The 12,725-nt window shown below is 42.7% G+C and overlaps 1 protein-coding gene across 1 annotated transcript in view; it reads left to right on the forward strand.

Annotated features, from left to right (window-relative positions):
• Window positions 1-12,725, forward strand: part of TENM2 (teneurin transmembrane protein 2) — an 832,723-nt gene that overhangs the window by 19,635 nt on the left and 800,363 nt on the right. The window contains exon 2 of the mRNA XM_043521038.1: window positions 10,954-11,183. Within this exon, the coding sequence (XP_043376973.1) occupies window positions 10,958-11,183 (226 nt within the window). The 5' untranslated portion in view covers window positions 10,954-10,957. The remainder of the gene's footprint in view (window positions 1-10,953; window positions 11,184-12,725) is intronic.

Below are 12,725 nucleotides of genomic sequence, written 5' to 3' on the forward strand. Positions count from 1 at the left end.
TTTAAGACCTAGTAACTTCCCTTAGCTCTTTGTATGCTCATTACATTAGGTGAGTTTTGATGTGTATTGTAACTGACAGTCTCTTCAATGAAGACCTGATATTGCATTAGAGCCCCCAGTTGTAATGTGCCTATGAGCCCTTACGATCTGGGGTACAGGAGTAGCTGGTCTTTCATGGATTCTTTATCTGGCCAAAAAAAAAAAGCTTCAACTAAAATATGAGTGAGTGCTTACAATTGGAATGAAATGTAGACACTTTTATTTTCTCTGGTGCTCTGATGGTAGAGCCTTTGTTAGTCTGCATGAATAAAGGCACACAAATGAGCAAAGAGAAGAGAAAATAACTAGCAAAACTGAAGGAGATTGTGTCAGGACAGAACTGAAATGAGGGGAGCCTGGAAGAGAGCAAGCTAAATTTAGTCCAAGAGGGTCAATCAAGTCATGTACATGGATGGGTTTTAGCAGGGGGAATAAGAAGGAAAAGGTTATTTTTGGTGATATTAAAGAGGTGGATGCAGAGATTGATATGTGTATGTGCCATTTTGTCATGTGCATTGTTGCACTCATGCAGTAGGTATAAGTGCAAATACACAGTGTATGCAGGAGCATCAGGTATTTGCAATTTGGCCAGGCTGACTTCAGTGTTTGAAATGTTTAGAAAATTTGGACTACATATAATTTGGAAAATATAAACTAATCTCAAAAATGTGACCTTGGGAGACATGACAGTTGCACTACCATGAGTCCTTACTATGAGGGAGCCTTCTCCCTGACATCCCTGGCCAAGCAGTAGATACACTCCAATCCCTGAGTCCTCTGAGCATCCCGCTGGAGTGCCGAGCTGCTTATCCACTGGACGCTCTCAAAATTACCAGATGGCTGTTCCAAAGAAACAGTACACCGCAGCTTACTAGTTACACCCTAGACCCCAGCTCACACCTAGACACACAACACATGAATATGTTTACAGTGAAAATGTGAATAAGTTGATTTAACAAAGAACAGGGATTCAAATGATAGCAAAAAGAAATATTGGAGAAAAGGATTCCATATAAAATCAGTGTGCGTTCTAGAGCCTAAACTTACTTAATAAGATGTCCTCTTGTCTAATATGGTAGTGCTTTACCCAGAGTTCTTCCCATAGCGCTTCTCAACCAGGATAGTTGAGACCACCTTTTCCAACCCCTTCATGAGATCAAGACCTCTGGCAACTTGTCTCCCAAGATGGAGACTGACTGGGCATCTTTCTGAATCCCTAGAGATGTTAGACCAAACCTTTTGTTTTTTTCACCTGTAAAACAAGGTGTTTGCCCTACCTGCTCATTTCTTCCCTCCGCAATGTCTTCATTGCACACTGAGTCAAATGCTAAATTGACTTCCATGGTAGGACACGCAATATACATTGGTTAACCATGGAGAGAAGTGTCTCCCACCTTCTGCTGTGGTGGACTCAGTCTCAAAGCACACTACTTCAGGGTGATCTGCCTTTAACTAGAAGGCCTCATGTAAATATATTAGAAATTGTGTTCTTATTCCATATTATCTGTATGTGCATTTCACAAAGATTCTGATGATCAGTGTGACACGGGCCTTCGGTAGAAACAATGTGACTCTTTCTTTAGGGAGCTAGAATGTAAATACCAGACCCCAGGGATACCTGTAACTCTCATGTATCATTGTGCCCTCTGCCATTTGTCATCAAGAGGTCCTTGGGTCACATTTGGTATAGAATGGAGGCAGCAGAGAGGAATTAGGAGGGAATCTAAATTCACTTTTGGAGAGTCTGGACCCAATTATGGTGTAAGAGCAGCTCCAAACACTTGAATAAACTCTGGATTTACCTTGAGCTGGGTTTAGAATCTGGTCCATGGAGTCTGTGCTGGCAGCAGGGCATACAAGAGGAGGATAATAGGATGCTGGGAAGGGGAAACATGTCATATGGGAACTGGCTGCACAGTAAAGTAAGCTGAACCCTGGGATGAAGTGTCTGAGAGAACATTGAGGGGGATGAGGGTGAGTTGAAAGCAGAGGGTGAGTGAACAAGTATTGAAGGATCTGAAGTGCTAGTGAAAGTACATTCAGCAAGATAGGATATTAGCCAGGTGAGCAGTGACTTGTAGAAACCAGGGGTGAAATCTTGGCTCCACTGACATGAAGGGTAAAACTCTCACTGACTTAATTGGGGCCAGGATTTCACCCCAGGAGCTGACAGAAAAAGGTGAATGATCAACAGTTAAATAACTAAGAGATCATGTCATTTGTTGCACAGGCGTTTAGATCCATCTGACTTTTATAAATGTTGGTTAATTTGATCAAGGTCTTGTCAAAAAATTATTTAGACAACTGTTTCTTGATTCAAAAATATTCTCTGACATGATTATACAAAATCATTAAAGTATGCTTAACTGTATTGTATTAATCCTGCAATGATTCTTTCCATCTTTATTATCAGCACTGCAGCAGTTGATCATTCTTTTTATGCAGGAAAAGTATTTGTATTCTTAAGGCAAATTTTAGGAAATGTTTACAATGACCAGCTTGCGTTTGATCTTTAAATCCTTTTCGCGGATTTATTCAGCTACACAAATTAAGACATTCTATTAAATGAATGTTTAACTTTTTTGTATTATGTGAATTTTCCTCCTTTTTTTTATCATGCTACATAAAATGATCAAACTGTATAGATAACATTAGTGAGAGCGGAGAACTGTGAGTTAGAACTTCTGGGTATGTCTCGGACTCATTGCGTGACCTTGAGCAAGACACTTACCCCTCTGTGCTTTAGTTGCCTCATCTGTAAAATGAGGATAATATATACCTACTTCACAGGGCTTTTTGTAAGACTTAATTAATATTTTGTAAATCATTTGAGTTCCTCAGATGAAAGATACTATGTAAGTGCAAGCTTCTATAACTGTTAGTTGTGTTATCCTGTTCCCCCCACCCCCGAGCAAACAAGGAAACTATTCTGAGGGGAAACGTGTGGTGTTTTGTTTTTTGGTTTTTTTAAAAAAACTTTCTATTACCCAGGTCTTTTTCCATCCCTTTCATACTCTTTGTCCTTCTGTTCCCCAGAAACAAACCTAGGTGTGATGGGGAAACAAGTCTAGGCATGACTACAGCCTGTTTGTTTGTTTTTCACTTGGTAACATAGTGTAGGTTTGTCAGCCATTTTTCAAGTTAGTAAAGGGGTTAAAATCAGCCACCTTGTTTGATATAAAGGCTATCAACTTTATTTCAATTCATTTAATAATTATGAAGACTTCCTTTTAATCAGCTTAGTCTTTCCCAATGGAGGGAAAAAATCCTCTTCTGGTATGAGAGTCGTCATGGTGAAAACTAGATGTTGTAACTATGATGACTGTGATGATCAAAATGTTTAAATGTGTAAAATACAGGAACCAATTAAAGCTGCTTGAAATAAGGCTTTTTGAGAACAAAAATTCATTAGATATCCTTAGTGCTCTTTGGATGAGCTAGTAGTGAACACTCCAAATTTGTTTTCAGTAACGAAAAAGGCCAGATGGCTTCTGTTATGTTGCCCTCTTAGTAACTGACCAAAGGGTTGTGTGAATCATCACTACTTCTCACTACCAATCGTAAAATGAGCACATTGTTTGTTTGTTTTCCAGTCAAAATGCTTGCTATTCTTACTCTCAACTGGTAGGATCTTCCCAGTCTTTCTGGGTATGAATCTCTCTGATCCCAAAGCCTAATCTGTTCAGGCACAGGGATCTGTCATACAACGCAGTCTTCATCACTGTCTACTCCTCTGCTCAAATTAAAACCCTAAAATGGTTTGGGCCTGTGTTAGAATGGTAGGACTGATTCTGATCTCATTTACACTATGATACAAATCAGGAGTCATCCCATAGAAGTCAGTAAAGTGACACCAAAGAAAAAGTGGTATAAGCACTCTGGTGTGAAACCAAGAAAGCTGAGATCACACAAGGCTTGTCTACACTAGCAATTTACAGCACTGCAACTTTCTCGCTCACAGGCAGGGCTGGCCTTACCATGAGGCGAACCGAGGCGGCTGCCTCAGGTGCCAGACTGGGGGTGGGGGGGCACCACTAGGACCCAGAGTGTAGAAAATTGTGTCTGCTGCTGGTGCATATGTATTCTCTCTGCTCTAATGTACAGAGATGGTGGAGTGCTGTGAGGAAGGAGAGTACAAGAGACATGGCAGGCAGGAGAAAAGGTGAGAGGGAATAACAGAAAGCTGCAGGGAGAGAGCGGAGGAGGAGCCTCTTATGTACCTCTCTAGCACCCCCAGGAGCCTGGACTGATTAACACCAGCTTCTCAGGGAGCTTCCTGTTTCCTGCTGCTTCCCTGAACCCACTTGAGGAGAACAGGCAGTCAACTGAAGTAGTAGGAGCCAGTTAGGCCCTTGAGACGCTGATATCTTCCCTCGCTCAGGCCCTGCTACCAGCCTGCTTATTTGTCCCCGTCAATTGAGGGTTGAGAGTGGCTATAGCTGGCACAGAACAGCAGTCATGAGTGAAAGAAGAAGAAAACACTCCTCTGGGGCAGCATTAAGAAAAAGTAAGAAAGCAAAGGAAGCTTTCTATCTAAGCAGGAAGAAGCCCTCCTGAGATACATAGACACAAATGTTCACGGTGAGCCTTCCGGCCCCAGTGAGGATGAGAGTGGTGAGGAGATGCCTGATCTTCCACTTAGTCAGAGTGCAGGTGACCTGGCAGCTACTGCAGCATCCATATCTCCATCTCAAATGGATGTAACCATGCACATTCCTGAAGTGTAGATTGGAGAAGAGTGTAGTGGAAGCACAAGAAACAGCTGCTGCTGAGTTTAGTTCCTTAAGTCTAGATGATCCAGGACTGTGGACCTAGTTGAGCTGTAGCTTGAGGGACTTCCTTGTACTGCATGGGCCACAGCAAGTGGAAAAACTTCGTGTTCCCCAAAGACAATGAAAACAGAAGTTTCCATCCAACACATTACTGGCGTGAAATCCCCAATGGTGACAATGTAGTGAGGCCATGGCCTATGTACTCAAAAACCCAGAATGCTGCATACTGTTTTTGTTGCAAACTCTTCCGGTCTAATGTTCCAGCCACATTGGGTTCTTGTGACAAAGTTCCTCCTCTGCCTCGGTGAGTCCTGTGCTTTTTGCTGGATTTGCTCGCCTCAGAGGTTCACGGCAGCCCCCAGCTTGGCCGCTTCTGCTAGAGCAGGGGTGGGCAAACTACGGCCCACGGACCGGATCCAGCCCCTCAGGGCTTTGGATCCAGCCTGTGGGATTGCCTCCCTTGGTGCCACAGGCCTTGCGCCGCTCTCAGAAGTGGCCGGCACCACGTCCCTGGGCCCCCAGGGGAGAGGGGGGGAGGGTGTGTGCATTTCCCTTGCCTCCCAGGCACTGCCCCCCGCAGCTCCCATTGGCTGGGAACCAGGAACCACGGCCAGTGGGAACTTCAGGGGAGGTACCTGGAGGCGTGATAAGGGCAGCGCATGGAGCCCTTTACCTCCCCCTCCCCCAGGGCCGCAGGGACGTGGTGCCAGCCGCTTCCTGGAGCGGCACGCCATGGGGCCAGGGCAGGCAGGCAGGCAGCCTGCCCTGGCCCCAGTGCGCGCTGCTGCCACCACGGAGATGCTTTAGGTAAGCAGCACCGGCCCGGAGCCCGAACCGCTCCTGCACCCCACCCACCAACTCCCTATCCTAAGCCCCCTGCCTGCACCTTGCACCCCGCCTGCACCCCCCTCTGCCCCAATCCCTTGCCCTGAGCCCGTTCCTGCACACCGCACCCCCCCACACACAAGCCGCATTCTCTCCTGCACCCCAACCCCCTGCTCCAGCCCTGTATACAATTTCCCCACCCAGATGTGGCCCTTGGCCCAAAAAGTTTGCCCACCCTTGTGCTAGAGGCTCAAACCTGTCATTCACTCAGCTAACCTCCTCACTGGCCAGCATGGGGGAAACGGAGAACAATCCCCGCAGTCTCTAGTGCGTTGGGGACAGGCCAGATCCCTTTCCAAATTAGACGTTCTCTTCTGGTATTCCTCACAGAACAGGGCAACTCCTCCTGTGTCCGATCAGGAGATGGGGGGAACCCGGGCCCACCCTCTACACCGGATTCCAGCCCAGGGCCCTGTGGATAGCAGCTGTCTACAATGTCCCCTATATTAGCTGCGTGACAGCTACAGCTCCCTCGGCTACTTCCCCATGGCCTTCCCCCAGCACCTTTTTTATCCTCACTGCAGTATCTTCCTCCTGAAGCCTGATCACGCTTGTATTCTTCAGTCCTCCAGCAGCATGCCTTCTCACTCTGTGCTCCTTGCTCTCCCCCCCGCACTAACAGATGGGAGGTCCTTTTTAAACCAGGTGTCCTGATTAGCCTGCCTGCCATAATTGATTCTAATTTCTTTATTGGCTCCAGGTGTCTCAATTAGCTTGCCTGTCTTAATTGGTTCTAGCAGGATCCTGATTGCTCTAGGGCAGCCCCTGCTCTGGTCACTCAGGGAACCGAAAACTATTCCTCCAGTGGCCAGTATATTTGCCTTCTACCAGACTCCTGTACCCCACTGGTCTGGGTCTGTCACAGTTCTACAGGGACAAAGAACCGGAAAAATTCGGCTAGAAATCTGGCATGCCAAGAGAAGGCAGCAAATCACCAGAGAGCATTCCATAGGTGGAAAGAGCTTGAGATGAGACTAAGGTGAAAGGCCACCATAGATGATCAGCATCAAGAGAAGATTGCATCGGAGTCTCTTTACTGACAAAATGTTCTGAAAAGGCTCATTGCCATTGTGAGAATTCTTGCTACCCAAAACCTAGCACTGCGTGGCACTTCAGATCAGCTGTATGTGCCAAACAATGGAAACTTCCTTAAAATTGTGGAGCTGATGGCTGAGTTTGTTGCCGTACTGCAGGAGCATCTAAGAAGAGTCACTACCCAAGAAATGTACACACACTACTACCTTGGAAAAACAATTCAAAATGAGATCATACAGTCAAGGGGAACAAAAGTCAAACAAGATTGTGGCAGATCTGAAGTCAGCAAGATATTAGTCTGTTATTCTGGACTGCACACCTGACATCAGCCATACGGAACAAATGACTTTAATGGTGCGTTCTGTAACAACAACAGAACCCAGTGAAAATGTCCCTGCAATGGTGACTGTCAGAGAGCATTTTCTATAATTTAATGACATTGATGATACTACAGGAGCTGGTATGACAAATGTGCTTCTTGGAAGATATGGGAATTGCGATAGCTGACATGAGAGGTCAGGGCTACGAAAATGGTGCCAACGTGAGAGGCAAGACCAGAGGAGTGCAGACACAGATCCGAGAGTTAAACCCTCAAGCTTTTTTTGTCCCATGCACTTCTCATTCATTGAACTTGGTGGTCAGTGATGCAGCATCAGCTTCTAGTGAGACTGCTGAATTTTTTAATGTAATTCATATTTTTCTCTGCATCAACTCATCGATGGCAAATTTTGAAGCAACATCTGGGAACTTCCTCTCTGACACTGAAACCACTGAGGGGCACACAATGGGAAAGTCGAGTGGAGGCCATAAAGCCTATCAAACACCAAATTGGGAAGATAGATGATGCCCTAGTTGCCATTATGGAGGATAATGCTATGACAGGAACTGTCGTGCGAGAACAGTGGCAGAGGGAAATGGAATCGCCAGAAACATACATAACTTCACATTTCTGTGTGGCTTAGTGTTGTGGCATGACCTACTGTTTGAAATAAATGTTGTAAGCAAGAGACTCCACGGTGTTGACCTTGATATGTCTGGAGCAAAGTCATACCTACAGTCTTACCGGTCAGATGAGGGATTTCAAAATGTTCTGAAGAGTGCACAGATGTTGGCAGAGGAACTTCACATTGAAGCTATTTTCCCACCCATTCAAGAATACAAGAGTCACCGAAGATGACATTTTGATGACGAGGAATGGGATAATCCCATAAGAGACCCCAAACAACGATGCGAATTTGAATTCTTTAACCAGGTGCTAGATTGTGCAATACAGTCAGTTGAAGAACGTTTCATGCAGCTCAAGGAACACAGCAGTATATTTGGGATGTTGTAGGATATTCCAAAACTCCTCACTACACCGGAAGAAGACCTACACCAGCAATGCAGGGCACTAGAAACGGTGTTGACACAAGATGACACGTGCGATATTGATGCGAGTGATTTAGGTGATGAACTGAAAGCCCTTTCAAGATACATTTCAGCAGAATCAACTCCAAAGGCTTTTCTGGAATATATGTGCACAAAACAAATGACCACCCTCTTTCCAAATGCTTTTGTTGCTCTGCGCATAGTTCTAACACTTCCTGTAAAAGTTAATGAAAACACATTTACGCTCCATAATGACACAGCAGGGGCTGGTCGGCTTTGCAGCCATCTCGATAGAGCATGAGCTGGCCCAGGCTGTGGACCTTCAGGAAGCAGGTCAAATCTTTGCAACCAAGAAAGCACGGAAAGCACCACTTTGATTATTCAAACAGATAAAAATGCCAGTGTTTACTACGCAGACAAGAAAAGTTACATTTGCTGTTCGGGGGTTTGAAAAGGTTACTTAACTTTTTTGAACAAGGCATTTTAAGTTGTTAGTTCTCCTTTTATTGGGGTAGGTAGCAGAGCAGTACCATGAGAGCAGAAGAACAGGAAGAAGGCGGAATTGAGACCTTTCCAAGTTTTGGCCCAAGCGAGGGTGCATGGGGGCGTCATTTGAACTCTGCCTCAGGTGCCAAAATGTTGTAGGCAGGCCCTGTTCACAGGTGTGAAAAAACACCACCCTGAGTGCAGCAAGTTGCAGCGCTGTAAAGCGCCAGTTTAGACAGTGCACCAGCGCTGGGAGCTACGCCTCTTGTGGAGGAGGGTTTTTTGGAGCTCGGGGAAAGTGCTCTCCCAGCCCTGCACTGCAACTACACAAGGAGGCATGCTGCCTCAATACCCTATTAGTGTGGTTAAAATTGTGATGAACTGGTAGTGCATTTGATTGTGTTATAGTGTGTGGGTGGTGAATGAAGATCCTCAATCCTGCAAACATTTAAGTCTTACATTTAAATTTGGAAAATGTGGGTAGACACACTGAAGTCACTGAAACTGCTCCTGTGCTTAAAATTAAGTAAGTGTGAAAATGGCTGCAGGTTTGAGGACTTAATGCTGCCAGGTTTTTAAAAATTCAGATATTCAAAAGTGCATTTAGCCACACAAACCACAGATCGATGATTCAAAATGTTCTACAGTTTTCTTGTTTTTCTGTACTGTTCGTTGAACTTTTGCAGTTAACCTGATACACGAGCTCTAGTCCAAGTAGCAGCAGTACGTAGCGGGGAAAAAGGATTGGGGAGGGGAAAGTTTATTGGTTTTTATCTGTAATGTATTATAATTATAAACAAGAACAATATGTGTGTGGGGTGGGCGGGGGGACAAGCATGTTTTTATATTTCAGAGCTCACAGATTGCAAAGTACATGTAGGCGTCTTAAAACAGCTGGCTCTCCTGGTTACCTAACTTCCTCCTCCTGAGAGAAAAATATAGAAAAGAAAACAACAAAAGTAGTATAAATGTCAGTGTCTGAATGCTGGGAAGAAATTTATCTGGTTTACCAGCTCCACTGACCAATCACATCTTGTCTGCAATGGTGAGCTTATTACAAACTAAAGCCCTGATCTTGCAAACATGTATGCCCATATATGACCTTACTTACATGAGTAATCAGACTTTAATGGGCCACTGCTCATATGAGTAAAATTGCACACATGTTTAAATTAAAAATGCAGATAGGATGTCCGTGATTAACCAGTTAGCCTGTTCAAGAAGTGGGATAATCTGAAAAGTGAACAGTTAAAGCTCATAGTGTTAATTAGACAGCAGTTTGTAAACAAGTTTTCTGTAATTTGGTAACATGAAATGAAGGCATCCACTTCTACAAATGATGGAAAGAAGCCATGTGAGCCCTCTTTAAGTTCAAAAATGTGGACTGTAACAGTTAATTCCTTTGGAGAACTCAGGAGGTACAATTGAGAGACATTGTTGGGTCTGTATTTTACAGCTGTATCAAGCATGGTACGTCCTGGTAAAGGGTGCATGTATATAACATATATAAATGAATAAAATCGAATAGTGTTTCTCAGCATCCAAGACAAATTTTGTTTTAGGATCAAGCAGCCTAACAATTTCAAATGACTTCCAGAAAGTCTGTCTTGTGTGCTGTAAATACAGATTTGCTCAATTGCAATGGTAGATTGAGAAATTCTTCAACACACACTTTTTATTTTTTTTAAAGAGATGGAGTGGGGTTAGGAATGGAGGAGGGGGCTGTATAGATAATGAAGAAACTTTTAATTATTCCTTTCTAGACCGTGCTGTTCGCTCACATGGTCACAAAATATAATGTGTACCATTGTAGTTCATTAATGCTGAATATTAATGCCTCATGTTTGTAATTGTCCTTGCACGCTTCAATCTTAGTTGTGTATTTCATATGACACTCCACGTTCCAGGCCCTCCTGCAGCAAAAGGAAATAATTAGTTGGTTTGAATCTGTTTTTCTTTATACTGTTTCATCACAAGAGCTAATAACCGGCTGTCAGTTTGTATTATCAAAGTGCATTCGGAAATCAAAAGATTACAGTAGGTTTTTTTTTTTTTTCAGTTTTTAAACTTCAATAAAAGCATAGTTTAAATTAAACAAAACTTACAGCTAAATCCATTTCCTTTTTCTTCTTTTCCCCCATTAAAATCAATTTATCTAAGTTTATAAGGAATTTATAAAGGTCTTATTTTCCATCAAGTTTGCCCACTTTGTGTTTCTGAACAAGTGAAGAAAAGTGAAATGTCACAGCATATTGTATCTCCAGTTCTCACTCTTTTTTATTATCTTTTTGTTTTAGGTGGTAGAGTGACTAGCCCCAAGATTAAGGATAAACTATTCTGAAAAGGTTGATTTTTCTTCCTGACTCAGAATAATGGATATAAAAGACCGAAGACACCGCTCTCTAACAAGAGGTCGGTGTGGGAAGGAATGCCGCTATACAAGTTCTTCATTGGACAGTGAGGACTGCCGAGTACCAACTCAGAAGTCCTATAGCTCAAGTGAGACATTGAAGGCCTATGATCATGACACCAGAATGCACTACGGAAATAGAGTTTCTGACCTAGTTCACCGGGAGTCAGATGAGTTTCCAAGACAAGGTATGTGTAATGCACAACATTTTTTTTTGGTCCCAATAATCCCCGGTACAATAACTACTGTCAGTAATGTATATGTCTGCATGCCAGTAGCGTTAGAAATGCTTGTAAAATGGAGAAAGGATAATGCTTATCATTTTTACCTTTTTAAAGCAGCAACAGGGTTGCATTTTCAATTAGGTTTCAGAGTAGCAGCTGTGTTAGTCTGTATCCACAAAAAGAAAAGGAGTACTTGTGGCACCTTGGAGACTAACAAATTTATTTGAGCATAAGCTTTCGTGAGCTACTGCTCACTTCATCGGATTAGGAAATTCATTTCCTTCCATTGTCCCGTTAAGCTGTGAACATTTAGGCTTCCGATCCTGTCAGAAGTCACTTTCTGTAAGTGAGGCAAACCTAGATCACTGTTTTAACATATATTTTAAATAGAGAGGCACTAATGACTCCTAACCAGTTGTCATATTTGTCATATATTGGCAAATATTATAACCTTACAGTATGTCATTTGTATTAGTTTTAGGCATAATAGTGACATTTTCACATTGCTTTTTGTTTCTTTGATTGGCTGTATTACTAAAATCAGTAAAACATTGTGATTAGCATACAGTAATTACTAATCTGGTACCTTGGATTTTCTCCCCTGTTTCTAACATGTATCACAGAAATGGGATGCTGTTTCTTTTGGCTTCATTTTGTCACTGCAGTTGGCTTATACTTTATTTAATAAAACAAATAGGAGGAGGAAACACATAATTAATAATTGGTTATAATATATTAGCACCTCACTGAGATTCTAAAACTCATATTAAATTTCAACTTTACACAATTCTCTTTGCATTAACAATTTGAATGACCTACTCAATATAAAATTGTCTGCTTCAAATATCTATCTAGATTCTACTGAACGAAAGAGAATTTAAACTTCTCTAAGAAATAGCTTAAAATATGTCTCTTTGTTAGTGCCTCACTGCACATGTTTCTGCTTCTATTTTGAGAGTTGTCTTAGTAAAGTGAAACACAGCATAATTCTGTGTGTTTTGGGGTGAGGGGGAGAGATGTAAACATAGCTTCAGATGAGCAGTCATTGATCTGCTCAACTTCACCGAATGTTTTGCTTCATTAGATTGCCACTTGCCCCAAAATTGCATAGAGGGGAGCTAAAAAGTAAATCAATTCCACATGAAGAATTAGATGTGGTTTATTGTGTAACATTTGAGTGGATTTATGCAGCTTGAATTTATTAATATGTCCTCTCTTCTTACTCCCCCAAGGAGGAAGTAAATCTTTTAGTAAAGTACCACGCTAACATAGGACTCCTCTAACTTTTAAGGCTATCACTCTAGTAGAATCCTATCTCCCTAACAACATAAGATTATTCTCTACAGCACATTCTTAGTGTTCTTCTGATATTCAGCATACACTCTCCCTTTCTAATTTTATCTCACTTCACCTAGTTGTTAATGCCTTGTACCACTCTAAATTTTCTCTTCCTCATTGGCCTTTACACATGTTTCATATCTGAAGACTGTTACTACAGCCCGACTT

This window comes from Chelonia mydas, chromosome 8 (genome assembly GCF_015237465.2).
Source record: "Chelonia mydas isolate rCheMyd1 chromosome 8, rCheMyd1.pri.v2, whole genome shotgun sequence".
Lineage (NCBI taxonomy): Eukaryota > Metazoa > Chordata > Testudines > Cheloniidae > Chelonia > Chelonia mydas.